This window comes from Heterocephalus glaber, unplaced genomic scaffold (assembly GCF_053883595.1).
Source record: "Heterocephalus glaber isolate CG9 unplaced genomic scaffold, H.glaber_assembly_v1.0 deba00001442, whole genome shotgun sequence".
In the NCBI taxonomy this organism is placed as follows: Eukaryota; Metazoa; Chordata; class Mammalia; order Rodentia; family Bathyergidae; genus Heterocephalus; species Heterocephalus glaber.
In genome coordinates this window covers 10,550,933-10,573,044 of record NW_028258296.1, presented here as the reverse complement: position 1 = coordinate 10,573,044, position 22,112 = coordinate 10,550,933, and the positions used below count along the sequence as shown (strand labels likewise).

Sequence of the window (22,112 nt, the reverse complement as noted above, 5' to 3'; positions counted from 1 at the left end):
TGTTCCCAGACTAATATTGGTCAAGAACTAAGCTTTCATCAGTCCTCTAGCTTACAGAGAAATAAAACAGGCTTTATGTAACCAAAATTTTCATATATCTAAACATTAGGGAATAGAAATTAAAAAGAATAGAAGGAAAACAATAGAAACAAAGTTTTGTAAATGGAGAGGGGGGAAAAGTATTGAAGGGAAGGGCAGGGAATGGGAAAAAAGAATTAACATATATGTGTACAGGTACAAATTCCCTATGATGAATGATCATTATGTATGTCAAAAATGTACCAATAAAATTAATTTTAAAAAGTACTTTTGATTATGTAGAACTGTGTGGGCTGTTCAAAAAGAGAACATTAGAATAAATAAATAAATGTTTTATTCTAAGAGTATTTTTTTCAATGTATTCTGCTTTAAAAATATCCCTCCTTGTGTGTTGTGTTTCTTCTTCATGTACTATTTACAAGTCTGCTAAGGACTGTAGTCTTTGACTATCAAAAATCAGACAAAAATGAAAGAGAGTAGGTATTGGCAAAAGTCTAGTGGCAAGTGTGTTAAACTAGCCTCTTCTCCAGAGCAAAATCCCCTCTAAAGCATCACATTTTGATGAGTTCTGTATCAGGAAAAAGAATTTTCTATATACATATCAAAGATAAAACAGTATCTACAAAATGCTGATGATGTATGAGATCTACAATTCTAAGGATAAATTTCTGAAAAACTTTATACTATTTAGAACCTATAAATAGCAAGAAAAGCATGAAATGTTTGTTTTCAAAGAAAAATAACTTCAAAGAATAAAAATACATAAATAAAAGTAGAGAAAAGTTATGTTCATGAGAGCAAAAAGTCCTTAAAATCTCAAAGGTAGAATATTCAAAAGAAAATATAAATTAATTATAAATTAAGTATAATTTTACCAGAGTGAATTAATAGTATAGTAAAAGAATTCCATTTATCTTCATATAGCTTTTCCAAACATCGAAGAGCACAAAGTGTTGATCCTCCATTACCTTAAAAATAATTTAAAAAGCACATTTATTTCATAGAAGTCTACTAAAAGTTTATGATGCTGGTAAATTTATGACTTTAAAGATACAGTTTTCACTATAATTAACAAGGTAAACAGCAAAAATATTGGCAAAGAATTAAATTAATACATCTTATAGTAGAAAAAAAGAAATCAGTAACTATTAAACAAACTCAGAGAACAGTCTTTAGTAATAAATCATTAGGTAAAATTTTCACCCAAATTGTAATACAAAAAGAAAGATAAATTATATGATCTGTTACATACTAGGACTGTTATGTATAAACATTCACAGGCAATTATAAATCGTAAAATCAATTTAAATAATTCTTCCTTATGACATAATCAAATACATAAGTTAGCTTTTCTTTTTAAAACATTTTTTAGAACTTGGTTTCCAAAAAAATACCTTATATAACAAACTCAATATATATATATATATATATTTTTTTTTTTGTACTGGGATCAAATTCAGGACCTTGAGCTTGTGAAGCAGGCAGCGGAACCACTGAGCTACATCCCCAGCCCATCATTACTTATTACTACCAGCAAAGACAAGGTATTTAACTTTCTGTAATTTAGATTTTAATTTATAGTACAGAAATAATACAAGTATGGGCTTCAATGTTGCCAGGATTAAAAAAAACACCGTTTAACAAGAAAATGGTGATGTCATATACACAAATACTATTTATGATATCAAGGGACTTCAGTATTAAGTGTCACATGGAAAACGGCCGTCAGCAAAATAGCATTTTAAAAAAATTTGCAATGAAAGTGAAAGGACAAATTTGATCCCGAGCAAGGTTTTCAAATAAATATTCTGCAGTACTTACACCATTAGACTGCTCTTTTCATTCTACATTGTGGTGGTCCCAAGTGAGACCATATATACATAAGAAGCAAATCAGTACATATAATGTGTTACATATCTACACAGACATATTGCTCACTTCACATAAATTTCTGAAGAAACTATATATAATTTTTTTTCTAATTTGCTTTATGTAAATTTCTATAGAAACTGTGGGGTTGGAGTTGAGACTTTAAGAGCTCAACAAATAAGATCCAAAGGAATAGTCACCATCCGAATAAGTTTTATTAGAAGTAATACAATTCTTTTTAAAATTACATTCTGGAAGTTTTTCACTGTTCAGCCACAATGACCAAGAGCAGCTGCTCTACTCTTCATCTTTCTGAGAGTCAATTTACATTTATATTTCAATGTTTGTCAAGGCCATGGGTGGAGATGTGCAACTTATAAACTGTCAACCACAGAACAGCTTTTTTCCAATGATTATTCTGCCCAGAATCTATGTATAAACCTGTGCATAAAATGCATACCAATTTTGGCTCCAGCAGGATCAACGAAAACATGATATTGAACTCCAAGGGGTAATTCCTTTCTCTTCAGTTTTTCTGATAGCTGTTGCCTATAAGCAAGTTCCTGCTTTTCATCAGCAGCTGTTAGTACAACTATGTCCCAGAATTCCCCAGCTCCCACAGGTTTGCCTATTTGGAAAAAGCAAGAAAATGTTAACAAATATGATCATAATAATCTACCTATTGTAGGTTTATTTCAAATAAAGGGGTAAAAGATAATACTTATTACCATTTTCAAAACTGTACCTTCTACTTTTGAAACTTATGGAATGATTATTGGCTTACTAGTACTTCTCAAAATAGTTGTAATGAGGATTGCTTATAAGTTACTTTTTTCCTCCTCTTTTAGATAAATCCCTCGTTTTAAGGCCTACAATCCCATTTATTTAGAAATTCTGAAAGATTTAATGTAATGTTTCTGCACTAAGTGAGGTTCTTTTAACTTGCCACAGACTATCATTTCAATTCTTAAATAGAACGAGGATACAAACAAACAACTGAATCTCCAGTTTTAAAAATAAGTTTTCATATATTAAGCCCACTTAATGTTCTTTAGCTAAGAAAGATTAGACACAAGCATTCATCCCTTCAGTGCTACTTACTTATGTGAGTACTTCATTTATATTTCCTTAACATGAGCTATGTAAGCTTACCTAGTCTATTAGAATACGACCTAAAATTCTGTTTAACAGAAAAGGTTATAAGTCCCTGAGAACTCATTAAAAGGGTGCACTTTTGGTAAACAGCTGGAATCTCTTCTTTATCCTTAAACAAGACGAAAAAGGTGTTTCTATCATTTCACATGAGACTTGTTGGCTAGAATCCAACAGCTATGAACATTGGAGTGCCATCCAAATGTTAGTCCCTGTATTTTTCAACAGTCACTAACATATAAAATACAACAAATTTTACTAGACAATTGTACAGGCAATGCCAAGAGGGACAGTCTGTTCTTTTAAACAAATTCTTAAGCCATAAACTCCACCTTTTGTTCCCTCTCCCCTTAGTGTTTACATTGCTAAGGAACAAATTAGTGAGGTAGGTAGGGGTCAGAACAAAGAGTAAAAACAGATCTGCACGGACGGGTCTAATTACTGTATTTCAGACCTTTTAGATTTATTTAAAGTAACTTCTATGAACTAACCAATGGATTCATTTTTATAGCTTCATGAATGAGGCTAATAATTTTCTTCTCCTTCTCCCTCCTTTATTTTAATATCTATACGATCATAAATAAAGTTAAGGCAACAAACCGAAAGTGAAGAAGGGGGCAATGACAGAATAAAAAAACTCAAAAGGAATGTTAGCTATTCTTGGGTCAGCGTCCCAGTACTTCAGGAGATAAAGTGACAGTCGGGCAAATCTCCTGGTCGTTACGGCACCCTCCCTCTTTGCCGCCCAGGAGAACTCGGTTTCTTCTTTGGTACCTCTCAGTTCTGCAAACTTCCGTAATTTTCTTTGAGTGGCTTCTCGGAGGGACAAATCTAATGGGACCCTAGAGGCCGCCATAGTCTCCGCTTCGGAGTCGGAGCCGCACAGCACGCATGCGCGTGGGTCGTTAGGCAGCCAGGTCCTGGACACCTCTTCCCCGCCCTTTTTGTGCGTCGGTCACGTAAGCACGTCACGGACCGCCTCCCTCCTTCGGGGAAAGCCCTGCTTTAGGGCGCCCTGGCCCCGCTGCATTGCCTTGGCAACAGTCTGGCGAGTGGATGACCACCTAGCGATTTGTGGGGCGGTGCCGGGTCTGGGCCACTCTTTCCCAGCTCTTAAGACCTTGCAGCCCGGTAGGCCTGGTGAGTGGTTCAGGCTGGGGGACACCTTTGTTGGAAACGACCTAACAAGGAGAAGATGGAAGCAGAACCCAGGTTCCTCTTGTCCCTCCTAACTGGTTTGTTTCAGTCGGGAGCAGTGGCAGCCATTCCCAAGAAGGTTTTGTCAGCTGATTCTAACCCTGGGTCCTCTGGAGTCATCCGTCCCCCGCCCAGGGTCGAGATACACAGTCTGAATATCTAAGCTCTGTGTTCTTTTAGGAAGTTTAGCTCTGCGGCTTTTTGGAGCCTGTCCAGCTCACTAGAGATGGAGCCACACCACCCTGTCTTTTAGGTCGCTTCACAGGTACACATGCCAGCTGCCAGAGTGTCTGGAAGCTGTGTAAATTCAGTCACCACCCAGGCCCCAAACTTTGGCGTTATTTTGGTAGCTTCTCTGTCATGTTTTGTATGTTCAGCTTCATGGAGAACACTCAATAAACATTCTTGGTTAGAAGCGTTACACGCATTGCTGTTAGCTAGACGTAGAAATTTATTTTGTAGGGCAAAACGACGACGATAATGAGTTCCACAGGTTAATCTCCAACTTTAGGTATCAGAAAAGTAAATCAAAGAATATTTCATCGAGGCATCACAATTAATGAGTCACAGATTTAAAGAAGATACACTATTCAATTCCAGCCTCAAAATTACTACACGAAGTTTGATTTAATTGAGAAACCTCTTCATTAGTCTTTTTCAGGAATTTAGTCAAGTCTTTCTTAGTTTGTAAGGGAACTTAGTTTTTCTTATACAGTAAAAGATTGACCTTGGTATTTAATTATCTTTCAGTGAAAGCTCTGGGTAAAAAGACAATATTTCAGGGTTTTATCATTTAAACTTTTTGTCAATAAAAACAATTCATTGTCCTTGAAGAACATTTAGAAAATGTGAATGAGGTAAGATTGAGCAGAAGAGAAAGTTACAAGATAGAAGTTCAGAAAGGTAACAACGGGACATAGAAAAAATTTTGGTTTTTACTTTTGAATGAAAGCCATTCTAGAGTTTTAATGTGACTTGCCTTATTTTTAAAAGATGACTCAGAAATATGAGAATAGAATGTAGTGAGGTTAGGTAGGGCAAGGAGAGACGCAAGTAGACTTGTTAGAGGCTGTTGGAATAATACATACTGTGAGAACTGGTGAAGACTTGGCCCAAATGGAAACAGTGGGATTGATGGGAAATTAATAGATTCTAGATATTTTAAAGGCAAAAGTATAGGTTGATAGAGTGCATGTGGAGGGAGAGAAGAAGAGGAATCAAAGATGTCTGCCTGAGGGTGGAGTGGCCATCAACTGAGGTGGAGAATGGGGGGAGGTTGTTGGGGTGGAAAGGACAGGCCCTGATTTGGTTTGAGACATAGAGAATAGACTTGCATACATATATAGTGGAAGCTTGTGTGTGTATGTGACTTTGAATTATGCATGACTGTACTTCGCCAAAGGGGTCTGGGCTAAAGATAATTTTGTGAGTTGTCAGCATATGGATGGAACTAATTTTTCACTATGGAACTATGTTGAGATCCCAGTGGAATACAGGTCAGTAGTGTCTGTGTTTGCATACCGTACATTCTAAGGTGAAGAGAACAATGAGAAAGTATGTAACTAAAAATAATTAGAAAAGAACAGTAGGGATGAAATGGTAGAGCATTATATAGAGTATTTAATAGATCATTTCTTGGATCCAGGAAGGATAGCTATAGAAATACGTATTATTTTACAGCAGTATGACTACGTTGCTCATGCTGAAAGTAAATACTTTTTTATTTAGTAAGTACTTTTAAAACATTATTAGCTATGGTTTTTATTTTACCTCATTTTTCCCCTCAATTTTTCATTAAGTTTTACATAATAATTTTTAAAAATACTGAACCCTAAGGAGTAAATATCCTTGGCAATTATTATAGGAAGTTATTATAGGAAATTAGGAACTTTTAAGTTTATTTTCATGTCATAAAACTGTGATATTATTGTTTAAACAGTTTTAAGCTACCAGAGTAATATTTTGGCAGAGCATGTTACCGCAGAGACTTTACCAGATGTCTGCCAGGGTACTGTTTTACAAGAGTAAAATACACCAGTCCAGCTAATTAGTAAGCCCATTTATTCTGCATAAATGAGATACACAGGAAACAGTGTTAGTGTTAGATTGTACATTTGTAAAAGCACATTGAGAAAATTTTACTGACAGGGATAGAGCACTGCATAGACATCTCATCAGGAATGGAATCCTCCGGGGGGGACATTTTTCTGAGTCTAACAATAGCAAGGTTTGAGAAATGTCACATTGGCCAGTTTGCCTCTTGACTTGGACATCCCAATGGACTTAAAAAATATACAACTAACCTTATTTCCATCAACTTTCAAACACTAGACTTGATACTACCGCAAGCATGTTTATTTTCAGTGGATTGCTAGTTGGTCTCTTTTTATATTAAAAAAAGAGATCATTGTTTATGATTTCTTGGTCTGCAAGAGGATTACACCAAAAAAGGAAGTATGCATCCCGAGATAGCAGAGTTTATCACATCTTATTTACTAAAAATTAATGTTGTTTAGAATTTTAATTGTTAAATTAAATAAAAATTAATGTTTCAATACTGCTTGTTTTCTTTACCATGTAAATAATTCAATTTTCCCCCTCTGGTTTGCTTTAAAAGAATTTTGAGAATCAGGAAACCTAAAGGTTTTTTAAAAATTATTTAATTTAATTTAATTTAATTTATTTTATTTTGTTAGTACTGTACATACTTTCAGTACATTCATTCTGGATAGTTGGGACATGTACATGACACATTTTATTTCTTTTGATGTCCCCTCCCTCTCTGTCCTTTCTCTTCCCTCAGTGGCATAGTCAACTTCCCACTTGCCAAAGATATTCAAAAATGTCTTGTCATAAAACCATATTCATACACATGTACCCCAGCAGTTTTTTCTTTGATATGCAGTCATGGCAATTTATCAAAACAAGATAGACTCAATACATCTGTTGTCAAAATGTATTTTAAAAATACAATTGCTTATTTTGCTAATATACATGAGGTTATTATATATGTTGTAGACATTCTAAATTCATAACTTCATCTTTTTCATGATTCCATTTTACATGCAAATATTAGTAGCTACTTTGATATTCTAATGTCTAATATGCAGAATTTCAGTTATTTAATAATATGAGTCTTTATAAAATAAATTATTTCTGGATATATTATCAAATAGTTTATATACTGTTTACTTAAAGTAATATACTTGTGTTCCTAGCGTGTTAAAATTCCAGTGCATGAACATTTAAGTATAAAGTGATAGACATTTACTTGAAACTTTCTTCTCAATATTAATTATATGTTGTTTGAAAGGTCATGAATATACAGAATACATTTTAAAATTTGTCGGTATCTTTTTTAGATATTTGTTAATTAGAACCTTATATAGTTTTCACTTCTTATGTTTATCACTTTTTTACACAGAAAATTTGGGAATAAAGATCAGACTTCTAATTAATGTACTTTTTATTTTATAGGTATGATTTATATAATGTGACTAAAAATGATATTGTAGGATTCACATTCTTTTAAATTTGTTTAATTTTTATGACACATATGTAGTCTATCTTGGTGAATGAATTTTCTGTGTAAACTTGAGAAGAATGTTTTATCTACTGTCAGATTAAGTATAGATGTCAATTATGTCTAGTTCTTATTAGATATATTAATAATAACAAAAATAAGAGCTTCTAATTTTAGCTTCATTATTCCTTTTCTCTTGATTTGTTTATGTAAATCTAAGTTTTGGACCTTTAATACACGTTTAAGAATTAGGAAACTTGAAGATTTTCATTCTTTATTTTTTTTTGTTACCGGGTATCGAACTCGGGTCCTTGAGCTTGCGCAGCAGGCAGCGAAACCACTAAGCTAAATTTTCATTCTTTTTAAAGAATTTCTTAACTCATGAAACCTGTCTGCTTAAACACCATAGTATTTAATTCTTACACTTTTTTTGCTGAGACATTTTTTTTAAAGCTAAAAGTACACATTGTACAAAATGGAAAGAAGAGGGATTAAATTAGATAGTGTTATGATTATTTCACATTTAGATTTAATATCCCCTTAATCACACTGGTTTTTCATTCTTACAAATTCCTTTTTTGCTTATAGTTGGCATCTTTTTGATTAAAGCTTACAGACGTTTCTGCACAATGCAAATAAAGACACCAAATTAAGTAATATTATGGAGATTATCTGAAATTTGGATTTTCCATTCTTCCTTTCTTCCTCAGAATATAACTTACTGCCCAGAAGTTTTCAAGTGAGGTAAGAATGCCAGTCAAATTAAGTCACCATACATTATCCATCTTTTGTACAAAAATATGAATATAATTAATGTTTAGGGGAAGGGTGGAACATTATGAGATGGGCTATAAGAGCATCAGCTAACTTCATAAAACTAACAAATTTATTCATCTAGCAGCTGTATTTAGATGTTTACATTAGTGAAAAACCTCTCATTTTTCAAAATTATCTAGTATATCTATTAATAAAGGAAAGAAGAAAGTGCTTTTGAGTAATAGTAGTGATAAATCATTGGCCTATTCAGATTATCATTAATCTAGACAATTTAGTGAATTTAATTAATGAAAATTATATTAATTTCTGTAGCATAATATTTCTAATACAAAAAATTTTGGTGGGAGATTTAAAATAATATTGATTGGTGAGTATATAGACATTAGTATTAATAGACAATAATACTTAGTTAATAGCCCTGTTGAGAATGCTTGGAAATAAGTGCCAGGAAAAAGACTGTATCTTCTACAAAGAATTTTTCAGATAAACTATTAGAGATAAAAATAATCATATGAGAAAATAAATGCTTTGGAGTAAAATATTTATTATATAATTTACAGGCTATATGTAGTTATATATGTATGTGAATATATATATATATATATATATATAGTTTAGTGATACAATGAAAAAAGTGTAATGTCACTTTTAATTTTATGGAAGAAATGGGATCTCTCATATTCCATATTGATAGCTGTTGATAGTTCAAAGGTTTTATTATGAATTTATAATCTGAAAAAAAGGAGGAAATAAAAAAATGAAAAGTCCACAGTCTGGGAGAAAATACTTGGAAAATACACATTTGATAAAGCATTGGCTTCCAAAATAATATAAGACACTGAAACTCAACAAGAAGAAAACTCAATCAAAAATACACAAAGGATCTGAACAGATATCTCATAAAAGAAGATATATACATAGTAAATAAGCACATAAAGGATACTCAAACTCATATGTTATTAGGAAATTAAAATTAAAACAATGTAATATTACTACATCTATTAGAATGTCCAGAATACAAAATATACCTCCAAATACTGGTGAAGATATGAAGCAGTAATTTTTCTACTTTATTGCATATAGAAATGTAAAATTGTACAACCACTTGGAAGACAATGTTAGTTTCTCACAAAAAAAATACTATTAAGCTGGTGAGCTCCTTGATATTTACTCAAATGAATTGAAAATTAATGTCTATATGGCAACTTTTACAGAAATGCTTATAGCATTTGGCTTTATTTCTAATTGTCCAAACTTGAAACCAGCCAAGATGTCTTCAGTAGATGAGTAGATTCACCACGGTATACCCATAAAATTCAGTATTGTTCAGTGGTTTAAAAATGAGCTATTACAAATATATTCAGGAATCTTAGATGCATATTAGTAAGTGAAAGAAGCCAAAGAAAAGGCTACATGTTGTATTCCTGCAAGTGTCTATCTCTGACTATGTGACATCCTGGAAAAAGCAAAACTATAGAGTGAGTAAAAACATAAATGGTTGCCAGGGTTTCGGGAGAGGGAAGAAAGTGAAACACAGGAGACTTAGGCATGATATAATGATGATCCTGTACGATGCAATAATAATAGAGACATGCCATTCTACATTAACAGCAACCTCTGGGAGATAAAACACAGAGTGAACCCTATTGTAAAATATGAACTACTTTAGTTAATAATAAACTAATATTAATTCATCAGTTGTAACATATATAAATACAAGATATCAATAATGGATAACTTCTATCTTGATACAGTATGAGTTTATATGGATTTTCTCATTTATTTTCATTTTATTTTTTTAAAATTGTCTTGTTCTTCATTAAGAAACATAAAGCACTGTATAGTTAGCTACATGTACAGGGACATCTGGTGTTTTCTGAGCCTTGGTGGTCAGTGGCCCAGCAGTCGCTGAGGTGGACTCCCGGAAGACGCGGTCATTTGAATCATGATGATTTAGTTTATATGCACATGGTAGAAATTTATTCTTCCAATGGGCAAAATAGTTAATCTTTCAAGGAACTCCCAGACAGACCACTTGAGCTTATTCTATTCTAAACTATCATTACTTTCTTTCATGAAAGCTGAAATTACCCATACATAATAACATCAAAATTACATATATCAGGGATATCATATACAATTGGGTAATAAAGCATTGAGCCAAAAGTTTTAGAGAAATTTAGTCAAACTTTTGCATTTAGAATTGTGTATTCTAATTGCCTAATGGAACTGAACATATAAATACATAATGTGATGAAAAATTGTCTCTGAAATAAATATTGTTGATAACATTTGAAAATCTATGTTGCAACTTAATTTCATCTGGCTGCATTTTCACCCTTTCCCATAAATTTTAATATTTTCCTGACTCGTTAATTGTTTGTTGTATATTTTTTCCTTTAACAATACCTAAAGCAAAAATTATTTTACTAGCTATGTTAAAGTATAGCTTTATTTGTCAATTTTTCCATTTCTTCTATGGAAGTGATATGAATTCCATGCTCTTTAGTCTATGCAAAAGCATTTTTTTTTTTTTTTTACTGATTAGCTCATTGCTGAATGCAGTGATACCTTTTTCAGTGCTGGCCATAAATGTTACACATTTTGGATACTTTGAAATAGACTGTGTATGGGAATTATTATTTTTAATTTTGTTTTCTGCTTATTTTTATTCCATCTCCAACAAATAATCTACTCTTTTTTCAAGTAGAGTTTTAAATGTTGGACAAATTTTAAGCAATTATCCATTTATCCCAGATGTTTCATGGAACGATCATAGAAGAACTAACCAATCATGAAGAATGGAGTCACTATAATGAAAATATAGTAGAAGATCAAAAAGATTTTGTTTTTATGAAGTTCAGTGGCCTTCATTTAAAATCTATGGAAATTTTGCAATCTTGCGTCTCTCTTAGAGTATGCATTTTCTCAAATAATTTTATTACAGATATACATCCACTTCAAAGTTGCACAAAATTAATCAAACTTGATCTCCATGGAAATCAGGTAAGCAATAGTCATTTAGGATATTTGTATCTAAATAAAGTTTATATATAATAAACACAGGTTATCTAACCACACTATTTTCCAGGTAGTCTTTTACTTAAACTATAAACAATAATTTTTAAATAAAAATTTAAAACACCATGTATATGGACATGAAATTAAAAATATAAAAAATTTTAAAATAAAAATGCATGAACAACAGTATATGATTTGGTATATTTTATTTCTTAAATCTACAGTCTGTATAAAAATACATTTTGACTCAATTCTTCATTTCAGGAGTATATTAGAAAAGTTTGAAGAGTCAGCTTGTATATTTTAATCATACTAGTGTGATAGTTTATTCCAAATGTCCAATGTATTATATTATTTTATAGTCATAATTTAGATAATGGGAAACATTCTTTTCAGTAATAAATTAGAGTCTTGCCATTCAGAAGAAATTGAATTTTAGATGTTTAATGTTTTACCATTTTCCATGTAATGTGTAGAAAAGTAATATTTGAGCAAAAATATTTTAAAATAATATTTCAGATAAAGAATCTACCAGGTATTGAATTTTGGAGTGGATTAAAGAATCTAAAACTCCTCTATCTTCATGACAATGGGTTTGCAAAGCTGAAGAATTTATGTGCATTATCTGCCTGTCCAACACTCATTGCTCTCACCATGTTTGATTGTCCAGTAAGCCTTAAAAAAGGATACAGACATGTTCTTGTTAACAGTATATGGACTCTCAAAGCACTGGATCATCATGTGGTTTCTGATGAAGAAATAATTCAGAACTGGCATCTTCCTGAAAGATTCAAAACATGTAATAGCTGACTTTTCTTTAACTTCTGCCCTGCTTTGAGAAAGGTAATTGGGTTCATTGATTTCATTTTAAATAAATTTAGAAAAGTAAAATTTTAGCTTCTAAATTCTAAACCTATATTATATAATTATTTCATAGTTTTGAATCATTTGTATAAAGTATAACAAATCAGTGAATATATTATAATAGTTTATATCTAAAATTTTAAAGGCTTCTATACCTGTTGCATTAAAATGTAGAGCTTAAAATCATTATGCTTTTAAAATATTGAAAGCAGATCTCTAATTTATTTAGATTTTTATATAAATAATTCCATGGGAAAATATTTGATATTTTTGGAATGCTATAAGGAACAATTTATACTGTTGTTGGAAAAGGATCAAATATTCAGTTTTTTACACAATTTGGTGGCATTGTCGTGATCAATTGTTGATTTATAAAATATTGAGATAAATAATTGAGAAATTGCAGAATACTATTTTGTAATAGGTTAGAGAATACTGGATTGATAAAAATAAGACAAACAGCATATGAATGTTAGTACAAATAAATAAAAATTCAAAGAAGAGGATTAATTCTGCAGGTATTAGTAGAAAATTAGCTATAAGATATAGTAAGAAAACAGGATATAATAGGACAGTGTTTTTGATGTAATCTGTCTTTATCTAGGAATATGTTTTCAGAAATGTATTGTTAGATGATTTCATCCTTCTCAAAACATCATACAGTGTACTAAACCAAAGATAGGAAGCCATAACTAGGTGATAAAATCTTATGATACCACTATGTATAAACATATCAGAAAATGTCATTATTTGGAACAAGAGTATATATGTATAAAATCTTGAAGTATAGAAAATTACTTTGAATAGTGATACAACTGAAAGGGTATATGAACTCGTTGTAAGCTCTTCATATTACTGCATATGATTCTTTAACAATTATGAGTATATTAATGATTTTGTAATATTAATTTTAAAACCTTTGTGTTTTCATAATAATTCTATAAGTGGTTAAAAATTTAAAGATAAGGCAGTATTTAAGTCTAGTATCTTAAACCTGGACCTCAACGAAGAATTTCATTTGGATATTCCAGTTGTATGTTACAGTATAATCAAAGGTGGGACCACACTGACCCCTTTAAGGAAAATCAAAAGGATTGATGGACTGAGGTTCATTTAAGGAAATAATAAAATATTTGAGGAGGATAAATTGTTAGGAGCCAACTTGAGGGACACATTGAATATAGATTTCTTAGTGAATATCATGAATATCAATTAAATTATACAAATAGGAAAATAGAATTGTTATCTCATAGTATATCCTCTATAAATAAATAGATAAGTATTGTCAAATCCATTATTTTGCTGGAAGATTAGAGTATGTAGGTGAAATGAAGGTAGGGTGATTAATTACTCTAGATTATAAATGATGTAACTAGAGTTTATAAAGGCAGACAGCAATGTTAAACTAGTGATGAAGAAAATAGAAGACAGACACTCAGTGAAAGTCATTGTGGTAGGCACTTTAAATATTTTATTTTTTCACTCCTTTGCCAAATATGAAACTGTCAGGTTATAAATGAGATAGAGAGTTCTAGGTCTTGAATATTCACTAGTAGACACTACTTAACAAATTTCTCACTTTCACTTATATTCAGTGGAAAATCATAGGAAATAATCATATAAGCTGAAATAAACCTAAAACAAAATAACCATGGAATGTTGGATAATGTTATTTAGAAAAGAAAAGAAAGCATCAACACAGGATGAAAGGGGTGGAGATGTGGGCTATTTTAGCTTAGTTAGATGGAAAAGGGTTTTCTGAAAAATATATTATTTACTGTTCATCATTTCCTTTGATATGAAAGGATATTACTCTTTATTTCACAAAAGAAGATGAGGCATCCAATACGAAGAAGATGGTATTTCTGTTCTCGCGTAGTCCTTCAAGCTACATTGCGTCACAAATGACAGTGGAGAGAGCTGATAAGTTTTTTCACTGTTTGGTTTTGTCAGTACATGTTTGCAGTACAGAAAGACTGTGTTCTTTGTGGGAAGTCCGTACACGTGCAGAGCACATCTGAATTCTTTTTTCATTCCCTTCTCCCCATCTCTTGATCCCCTTTCCCTTTAAAATGGGTGGGACATTTTTCATTGATTGAATGTAAGAGGAGAAGAATAAGAAATGCACCTGTAATATTTTGAACCTGGACAGTTTTCATAGGATGCAAATACGGGGATTGATGAGATAAAAGATACAGATAAAAAAGTACATGTTAGCTAAGTCTGTCGATTTGTATTGGGAAAATAATTTTCCCTATGAATATCTTAATCTGCTTATATTCCTACCATTACATATGAGGGAATCCATTATGATGAGTATTTTTAAGTGGACACATTTACTTCTTAAAAAAACTGTATTCTGTTAACAAGGAAGAAAGGGTAAGATGGTGTTGGTCCTGCAATCCCATAATCCTAGCCAGGTTGGAAACCAAAGTGGATGGATCACAAGTTTGAAGTCAGCCTGGACAATTTAGCAAGACCTTTTCATAAATAAATGAGTGGATGGATAGATAGATAGATGGATAGATGATAGATAGATAAGGCTGAGGATGTAACTTAGTGATGCATCATCCCTGATTTCAACCACCAGGCCTGCAAAAATAAAAAAAATAAAAAAATAGAAAATAAAATAAGATAGATTCTGGGATGGCAGGTAACACTCTGTCATAGAGTGAAAGTGATATTGATAATGTAGTGCAGCAATAGTAATTTAAAATAGAGATTTCCAGTTCAAGAAGTTGACATCCATTTGTTTTTACTTTCCATGTAGATGTCAAAAAATATTAAACTGCTTATCTATATCAAAGAAATATGTATTGTGCATTCCTAGTTGACTTAATAGTTAATCTTAATTGTTAACTTGACTGTATTCAGAGACTCCTGCAGTGGTGATTGGATCATGGGAGTGTTATAATCTTCAGCGATAATTACTAATATTCATAGTGGAATGTGCTGCTAGGAGGTTGAGCTCAGTGGGAGGAGGCGGGTTTGGGGGGATGCTTTCGGAAGGTACAGATCTCACTGGCACTCTTTCTCTGTGCTCTGCTTTGCAGCCTCCATGAAGTGAGCAGCTTTGCTACACATGCCGCTCTGACATGTTTTTTCTTTCTAAAACTAGAAAAGATAAAAAATAAAATATAAGCTACATGAAATACATATAAAACAAGAAAAAATTTTAAAATGATGTGTTTATAAAAATACATTTTTAAAATTTATTGATGTAACTTGAATTATAAAACAGTAAATAAATTATACATTCATTATAATGTAGAAGCTGAAATCAACATGGTTATTAACAAGATTGATTCCAACAACAAAATTAATGCATGCAAGTAAATGTAAAATGCTAAGCAAATATATATTAAGTAAAATAAAACAAAAAGCAAGACAGTCACAATGTAGAATTCAAAATTCAAATTATTAAGTAATTGTTATAGATGGTATTTGTTGTTGGTTTGTTTGTTTGTTTGTTTGAGACAGAGTCTCACTATGTAGTTCAGGATGGCCTTGAACTCACTGTGTAGCCCGGGTTGGCTGCCTTGAATTCACTACGATGCTCCTCCCTCAGTCCCCCAAGTGCTGGAATTACAGGCATATGTTACCCTGCTGGTTTATAGTTGGTATTTGAAATACCCCCTTGCCATAGAACTCATGGTAAAGCTTGGTTGCCAGTTGATAGGCTCGGAAAAGTGACTGGATTATGAGAACTATAATTTCAAGTTTATTACCTCCTTGACAACATCACAATTTAATGACATTATTGGGAGGTGTCAGAAATAGAAGATGAGGTCTCATTCAAGGGAGAAAATCATGGGCATGTGACTTGGGAGACTATATCTGGCCACTGCTCTCTTTTTCATGTGGATAATATTTTCTTTACTGTTAAGTGGACAGTAGTTTCTCATCAGAAACTATAGAGGATTGAATCAAGTGACAAAATATTTTTCAAGTTCTGAAAGTAAACCATTAATCCAGAAACATATAGGCCAGTGATGGTGAACCTTTTAGAGACCAGTGTCCAAACTACAACCTCAAACCCATTTATTTATCCCAAAGTGCCAACACTGCAATTAAACCCAAATACTGGGGTTTCAGTTTAGAAAAAACAACTCATACATTAACATCTTTTTTCTTAAGAAAAAAATAACATTCATGTCATGGTATAGGCAATGAAATGTCCTCCAGAAATGAAGAAGGAATATTTTCACATGAAAGAAAACTAAAATAACTTGTCACTAGAAGTCTGATCCAAAAGTAAATGGCTAAAGTAATACAGGAAATTTTCTGCATAGAAAGAAATTGTGTAAGAAGCTTTTGGCACATCAGAAAGGAAGAAAAAACAGCAAAAATATGGGTAAATTAAATACACTTTCCTCCTCTTGTGCCTTTCCAATTATGTTTTATGTTTGATGCAGAAAATCACCACATGATCTGATATGTTATTAAATATATGTAGAAGAAATATTTTTTAAAAATTATAAACTGAGATGAGTAAAGAGATGCTAAAGGTGATAAATTTTCTATAATTCAATTGAAGCGAAATTGGTAAAATCCTGACAATTTTAAACTGTGACATTAGTTCATTATGATATGTATATCTGGAACAAAAACTAAAAATACCTTACAAAGGGATATAACAAACACTCTTAATAGTGAAACTAGCTGAACAGAAGAATAGAAGATATCTAGCTTTAGGTTTCCACAGAAGCATCAATTTAGCAACCATTCCTTGGTGAAAAATGCCTTTATGAAAATTCTAGAAATCCTGGGGATTAGGTTAAAATGCCATGATAGAGTACAAAGTCTGTGGGAAAATATTTTGATAAAATAAAAAAATTCTTATATTATTTTTCATTATTTCCCTCAAATTAGCACAGCAGAGCAGTGAAGAAGAGCCCATTGACCTATGATTTATCCAATGGAATTTATCCTGATTCCTTAATATTCAGAGGCATTGCTTCAGAGCCCCATTTCTGCCTCACCTCATGAAGAACACTTGGGGAATTTGCATAGGTACATCAGTAGGAAACATCTAGAAAGAAAGAAAAATGAGAGAGGCTCTTGGTGGCTGCAAAGCATAGATAATGGCTATAGTCCCACTGCCCTTGCCAGTGGTCTCACCCAAACCTAAAGCTGTCGAGTTGATCCCACCTAACTGAGGTCAGAAACTGGCTTAACCTGACCTCGGACTCGTTAGGCCCCATCTGCCTTTGTACCTAACGCAACCTCACAGTAGGCTCTGATAACCATAAGACCCACCATAATGTCCATTCACTATCTCATATAGGATGGCTTACGAAAAGTCTTTCAATGTTGAAGCAAAGCTCTAAATTCTGGAAGGCATGAGTGCTTCTTCAAATGTTTAGTCACCAATGCAATCACATAAATATGAAGAATCATTCAAAGGAAGCTAATGTAGCTTGAGTAACCAAGTCCAAAGAAATGGAAATCCATAAATTTCCTGACAAAAATTTCAACACAATCATAAGGAAACTAAGTAAATTAAAAAGAACATAGAAGGACAACTAAATATATCAGAAAACAGTACATGCAAAAAGAGAAGTTAAAGAAATAGAAACCATAAAGCAGTAATAAACAGAAACAGCAAAACTGAACAATATAGTGACTGACATGGAAATTCATTAAAGAGCTTCAACAGCTGATTTGATCAAATAAAGGAAAGAATTCATGAAATCAAATATGTTCTTTGAAATTGCCAAGAAGCAAAAAGATAACAAGAATGAAAAATATTGAGACTTGTGAAACACTATCAAGCAAAATAACACACTTCTTATGGGTTTCATAGAATATCAAGAGAGAGAAGGGGGGCAGTTTATTTTAAAAAATAAATGGCTGAAAATTTTCCAAATCTGGGGCAGAAAGTGGATATCCAGATTTACAATGCCTAAATGTTCACAAAGAAATGAAAACGAAAGAATGAAAACCAAATGAAACCAAAGAGATCTATTCCAAGGCCAGTTATAATTGTGCAAAGAGAAGTGCAAAAAGAAATTTGAAAGCCACAAGAGGAAAACTACTCAGCAAATACAAGTGAATTCTCATAAAACTGTTAGCAGATTTCTCAGTAGAAATGTTACAGACCAGAGAGAATGGAATAATACATGCAAAGTACTGAGTGAAAAAACCTGAAAGATTAATTCAGAAAAAAATAGAAAACCTGAACCTACCAATAACACAAGAAAAAAAGTGAGAAGTATTGGGAAACTTTGTAATAAAGAAAAGTCTGAGACTGTAACTTACGTCTGCCGAATCTTCAAAGTAATATTAATGCAATACCTTTTACACTTTTCCAAAAATTAGAGCTAAAAACAATATCTTCTAACACATTTTAGGAGGCCAACATCACATTGATACTTTACCCCAGGAAACATCATTATCAGGTAGGATTTACCCCAGTAAGCAAGGATCCTTTAATAAATGAGAATCAATCAGTGTGATGCCTTACATTATCAAATTATCAAAAGATAAAACTACATGATCAGCTGAATTGACACAGAAAAAGCATTCAACAAAGTTTGCCATTCATACCTGACAAAACCTCAACAGCTTACGTATAGAAGGACAGTATGTAAACATGATAAAGGAGATTAAGGAAAACCCCACGGCTACTTTCTTACTGAATACAAAGAAACAAAGCTATTCTTCTAAGATCAAGGCAAGTATTCCATTTGATTTTACCATTTTTATTCGATATAGTGACCATTCTGGCCAGAACAATAAGGCAGGAGAAAGAAAAGCCATACAATTGGACAGGCCAGAGTCAAGTAGTATCTGCTTACAGTTGACCTGGTCTTATACATAGAAAACCCCCAAAGACTCAACCAAAAAGCTGTTAGAATTAATAAATGAATTCAGTAATGTTTCTGGATACAAAATCAAAATTAAAAATCATAGCATTGCTATACACAGATAATGACTTAGCTGAAAAAGAATTCGAAACAATCCCATTTATGTTAGCCTCAAAAATTAGAATATTTAGTAATAAAGTTAACCGATGAGATTACAAACCTATTTTTGGAAAACTCTAAGGCAATGATGGTAAAATTTGCAAATAAATTGAAATATATTTCATGTTCATGGAACAGAAGATCCTGTACATAGTTTTAAGGCAACATCCCTATCAAAATATGAATGGCATTCTGCACAAAAATAGAAAAAAATCCTAAAATCATATGGAACCACAAAATATCCCAACTATCCGAAGTAATTTTGAGAACAGAAAGTTGGAAGCATCACATTTCCTGATTTAAAATTATATTAGAATGCTATAGTATTTTGAGGTATTTGTTGTTAGTGACAACCCCACTTCTGGCATCATTTTCTTTGTTGTCGGTTCTTCTTGTTACTACTGAATATCTGAGACAATGATGAAAAGAAACTTGTCTCTTGGTCTGTTAAACCCATTTTCTCTTGGTATTACAAAGTTCCTGAAGTTAGGTACTGTATAAGAATAGAGGTTTATTTAACTCAGAGTTTCAGAGGATGAAAATCTCAAATTGAGTGTTCCCAGTGGTTCAGCTTCTGGTGAGCTCCTCATGGCAGATGGCATTACAATGGTAGGAGCATGTACTGAATAAATTACATCATGAGATATGAAATTTCAGTGATTCTTTTTATAAAAAGTTTCTCTGACAGGAACCAGCCAGGGCTCCACAAGGAACTACATGAATCCCTCCTGAGTGTGGCACAGACAGTGACCTAGTCACTTCCCATGAGGCTCTATCTCTTGAGTTCCACCACTTCTTAAGACTGTCACACTGGAGACCAAACTCCCAGCATAAGAAACTTTGTGGGGCGCACCACAACCACATCCAAACCATAGCTCTTACAGCTCTGAAAACTAGGAAGTTCAAAAACATGGTGCCAACATTGGTGAGTGTTTCCTGCTGCATTAGAAACTGGAGGCCAGTGTCACATGGCACCTTTGAGATGGAGGCCTAGTGCAAGATCCTTAAAGGCTCAGAGGCACTGGTGTCAGAATGGATTAGAATAGTCCTCCTGAGAAGATTATTAGAAAAACCTAATCCTGGCCTCATCCAACTCTCTGTGCTTCTTGCAATGGCATGTGATTTTTGCTCCCACCCAATGACTACTATCCATGAGATTTTCAAATAAGCTGAACAGATTTTAACACCATACCCTTTAATCAGCAGAATCATAAGCTAAATAAACAGATTATCTCCATAAGTTGCCTGCCTCGGGTATTTTGTTACACTGATGTTACAACGTTATTATGGATAAATGTGTTTGTCTGGGAGCATGTGTGTGTCTGGGAGTGTGTGTGTGTGTGTGTGTGTGTGTGTGTGTACGGGTAATAGAAGTTTTCATGTGAACTGTTGGTATGTAGTACTTTTCCAGTTGCTGAGAAAATTGTGCCAAATTAGGGAACTCTGATGAAAACTTCACAGATGGAATAAAAAAAACTTATGGGTCATATACATGTAGAATTAAAAGCATGGAAATAGAAAAGAAAGAAAAATAAAATCAGTACAAAATATTTACAGTATTAAATTAATAATTTGTAGAGCTTTGTTTAATCTGAATAGAATTGTTTTAGAAATAATTTTTAAAATATATTCTTACTATCAGCATGTAAAATATTCTCTACTACATGAGTCATTACAAAAGTCCTTACTAATCTTTTCAAATGCCTCCTTATAGTTTATACCGGCATTTACAATAACCAGTTTCATTCTGTGTACTGAATAGAGCATAGGTATTTCATTATTTTACCACCTATTTTATTGATTATTGATTTCTTCAGCCTAAATGTATGTTTTCCCTCCCCAGTTTTTGCTATAATTCTTCCTGTTGGATTGAAAAATTTCATAGTAATTGTTTTTCATATTTAATTTATTGGTTTTATAATTTTGCATTATGTTTTTAGTTTGGATAAATTGATATCATATAGCTTTCTCTACTTTAATTTTGGGGACTCCAAAAATGACAAGGCATCTGAAAGGTTTTTGAAAAATCTAAAACACTATATCATTTTAAGGAATACTGTGAAAATATTTGTAGGTAAAATTGTTTAGGTGCTTGACATGTTCCAGCTACTATTTTGACTGCTTTATAAATATTACATCACAACAACCCAATGAGATAATACCATTTTTATCTCCATTTTGTAGATGATGAAAAAAGGGATAGATGGGTTATTTAATCCCCATCACACAGTGCACACTAGGATTTAACTGCAGTAGTTTTTATTCAGAGCCATTGCTCCTGTAATGGAATAAATGCATTGTTTTCCTTTGAAAGAGAAAACTTCCATTTACCTTGAGATACTAAATGGTTTATAGCATTTATACAAATTTGCAGGGATATCTTTATTGGCATTTTGGGAAATAATTGTTTTAGGATACCAGAAAGCTTAAGTATATCTGGAAGTTATTTTTTTTTTTCTTCTGCAAGAGACATGAACACTGGCCATAGCTGATGATTATTCTGCATATCCCCTTAAAGACAAGGCACTATTTATAACTCAGTGGGAATTAGGACTCTTCTATAAACTGCAGTGTGAGCTTAATGATTCTTTGCTAGTAAGAACTGAATCTGATGAGGACAACTTAAGTCTTAGTTGTCTAAATTGCCACCTGTATTCTTTCCCTAATTTCTCCCTCTTTCTTTCTTATGTACTCTTGTATAC

General features: G+C 32.5%; 2 protein-coding genes across 2 annotated transcripts in view; one reads left to right on the top strand and one right to left on the bottom strand.

The window, feature by feature from the left end:
- Positions 1 to 3,999, bottom strand: part of Tnni3k (TNNI3 interacting kinase) — a 330,025-nt gene extending 326,026 nt beyond the window's left edge. The window contains 3 exon segments of the mRNA XM_087212909.1: positions 915 to 1,007; positions 2,369 to 2,536; positions 3,835 to 3,999. Coding sequence (XP_087069035.1) covers positions 915 to 1,007; positions 2,369 to 2,536; positions 3,835 to 3,916 — 343 coding nt within the window. The 5' untranslated portion in view covers positions 3,917 to 3,999.
- A 26-nt stretch (positions 4,000 to 4,025) lies between these two features.
- The window catches only part of Lrriq3 (leucine rich repeats and IQ motif containing 3), a 139,738-nt gene continuing 121,651 nt past the window's right edge, over positions 4,026 to 22,112 (top strand). The window contains 3 exon segments of the mRNA XM_087212910.1: positions 4,026 to 4,200; positions 8,369 to 11,563; positions 12,098 to 12,421. Of these exon segments, the coding sequence (XP_087069036.1) occupies positions 11,315 to 11,563; positions 12,098 to 12,421 (573 nt within the window). The 5' untranslated portion in view covers positions 4,026 to 4,200; positions 8,369 to 11,314.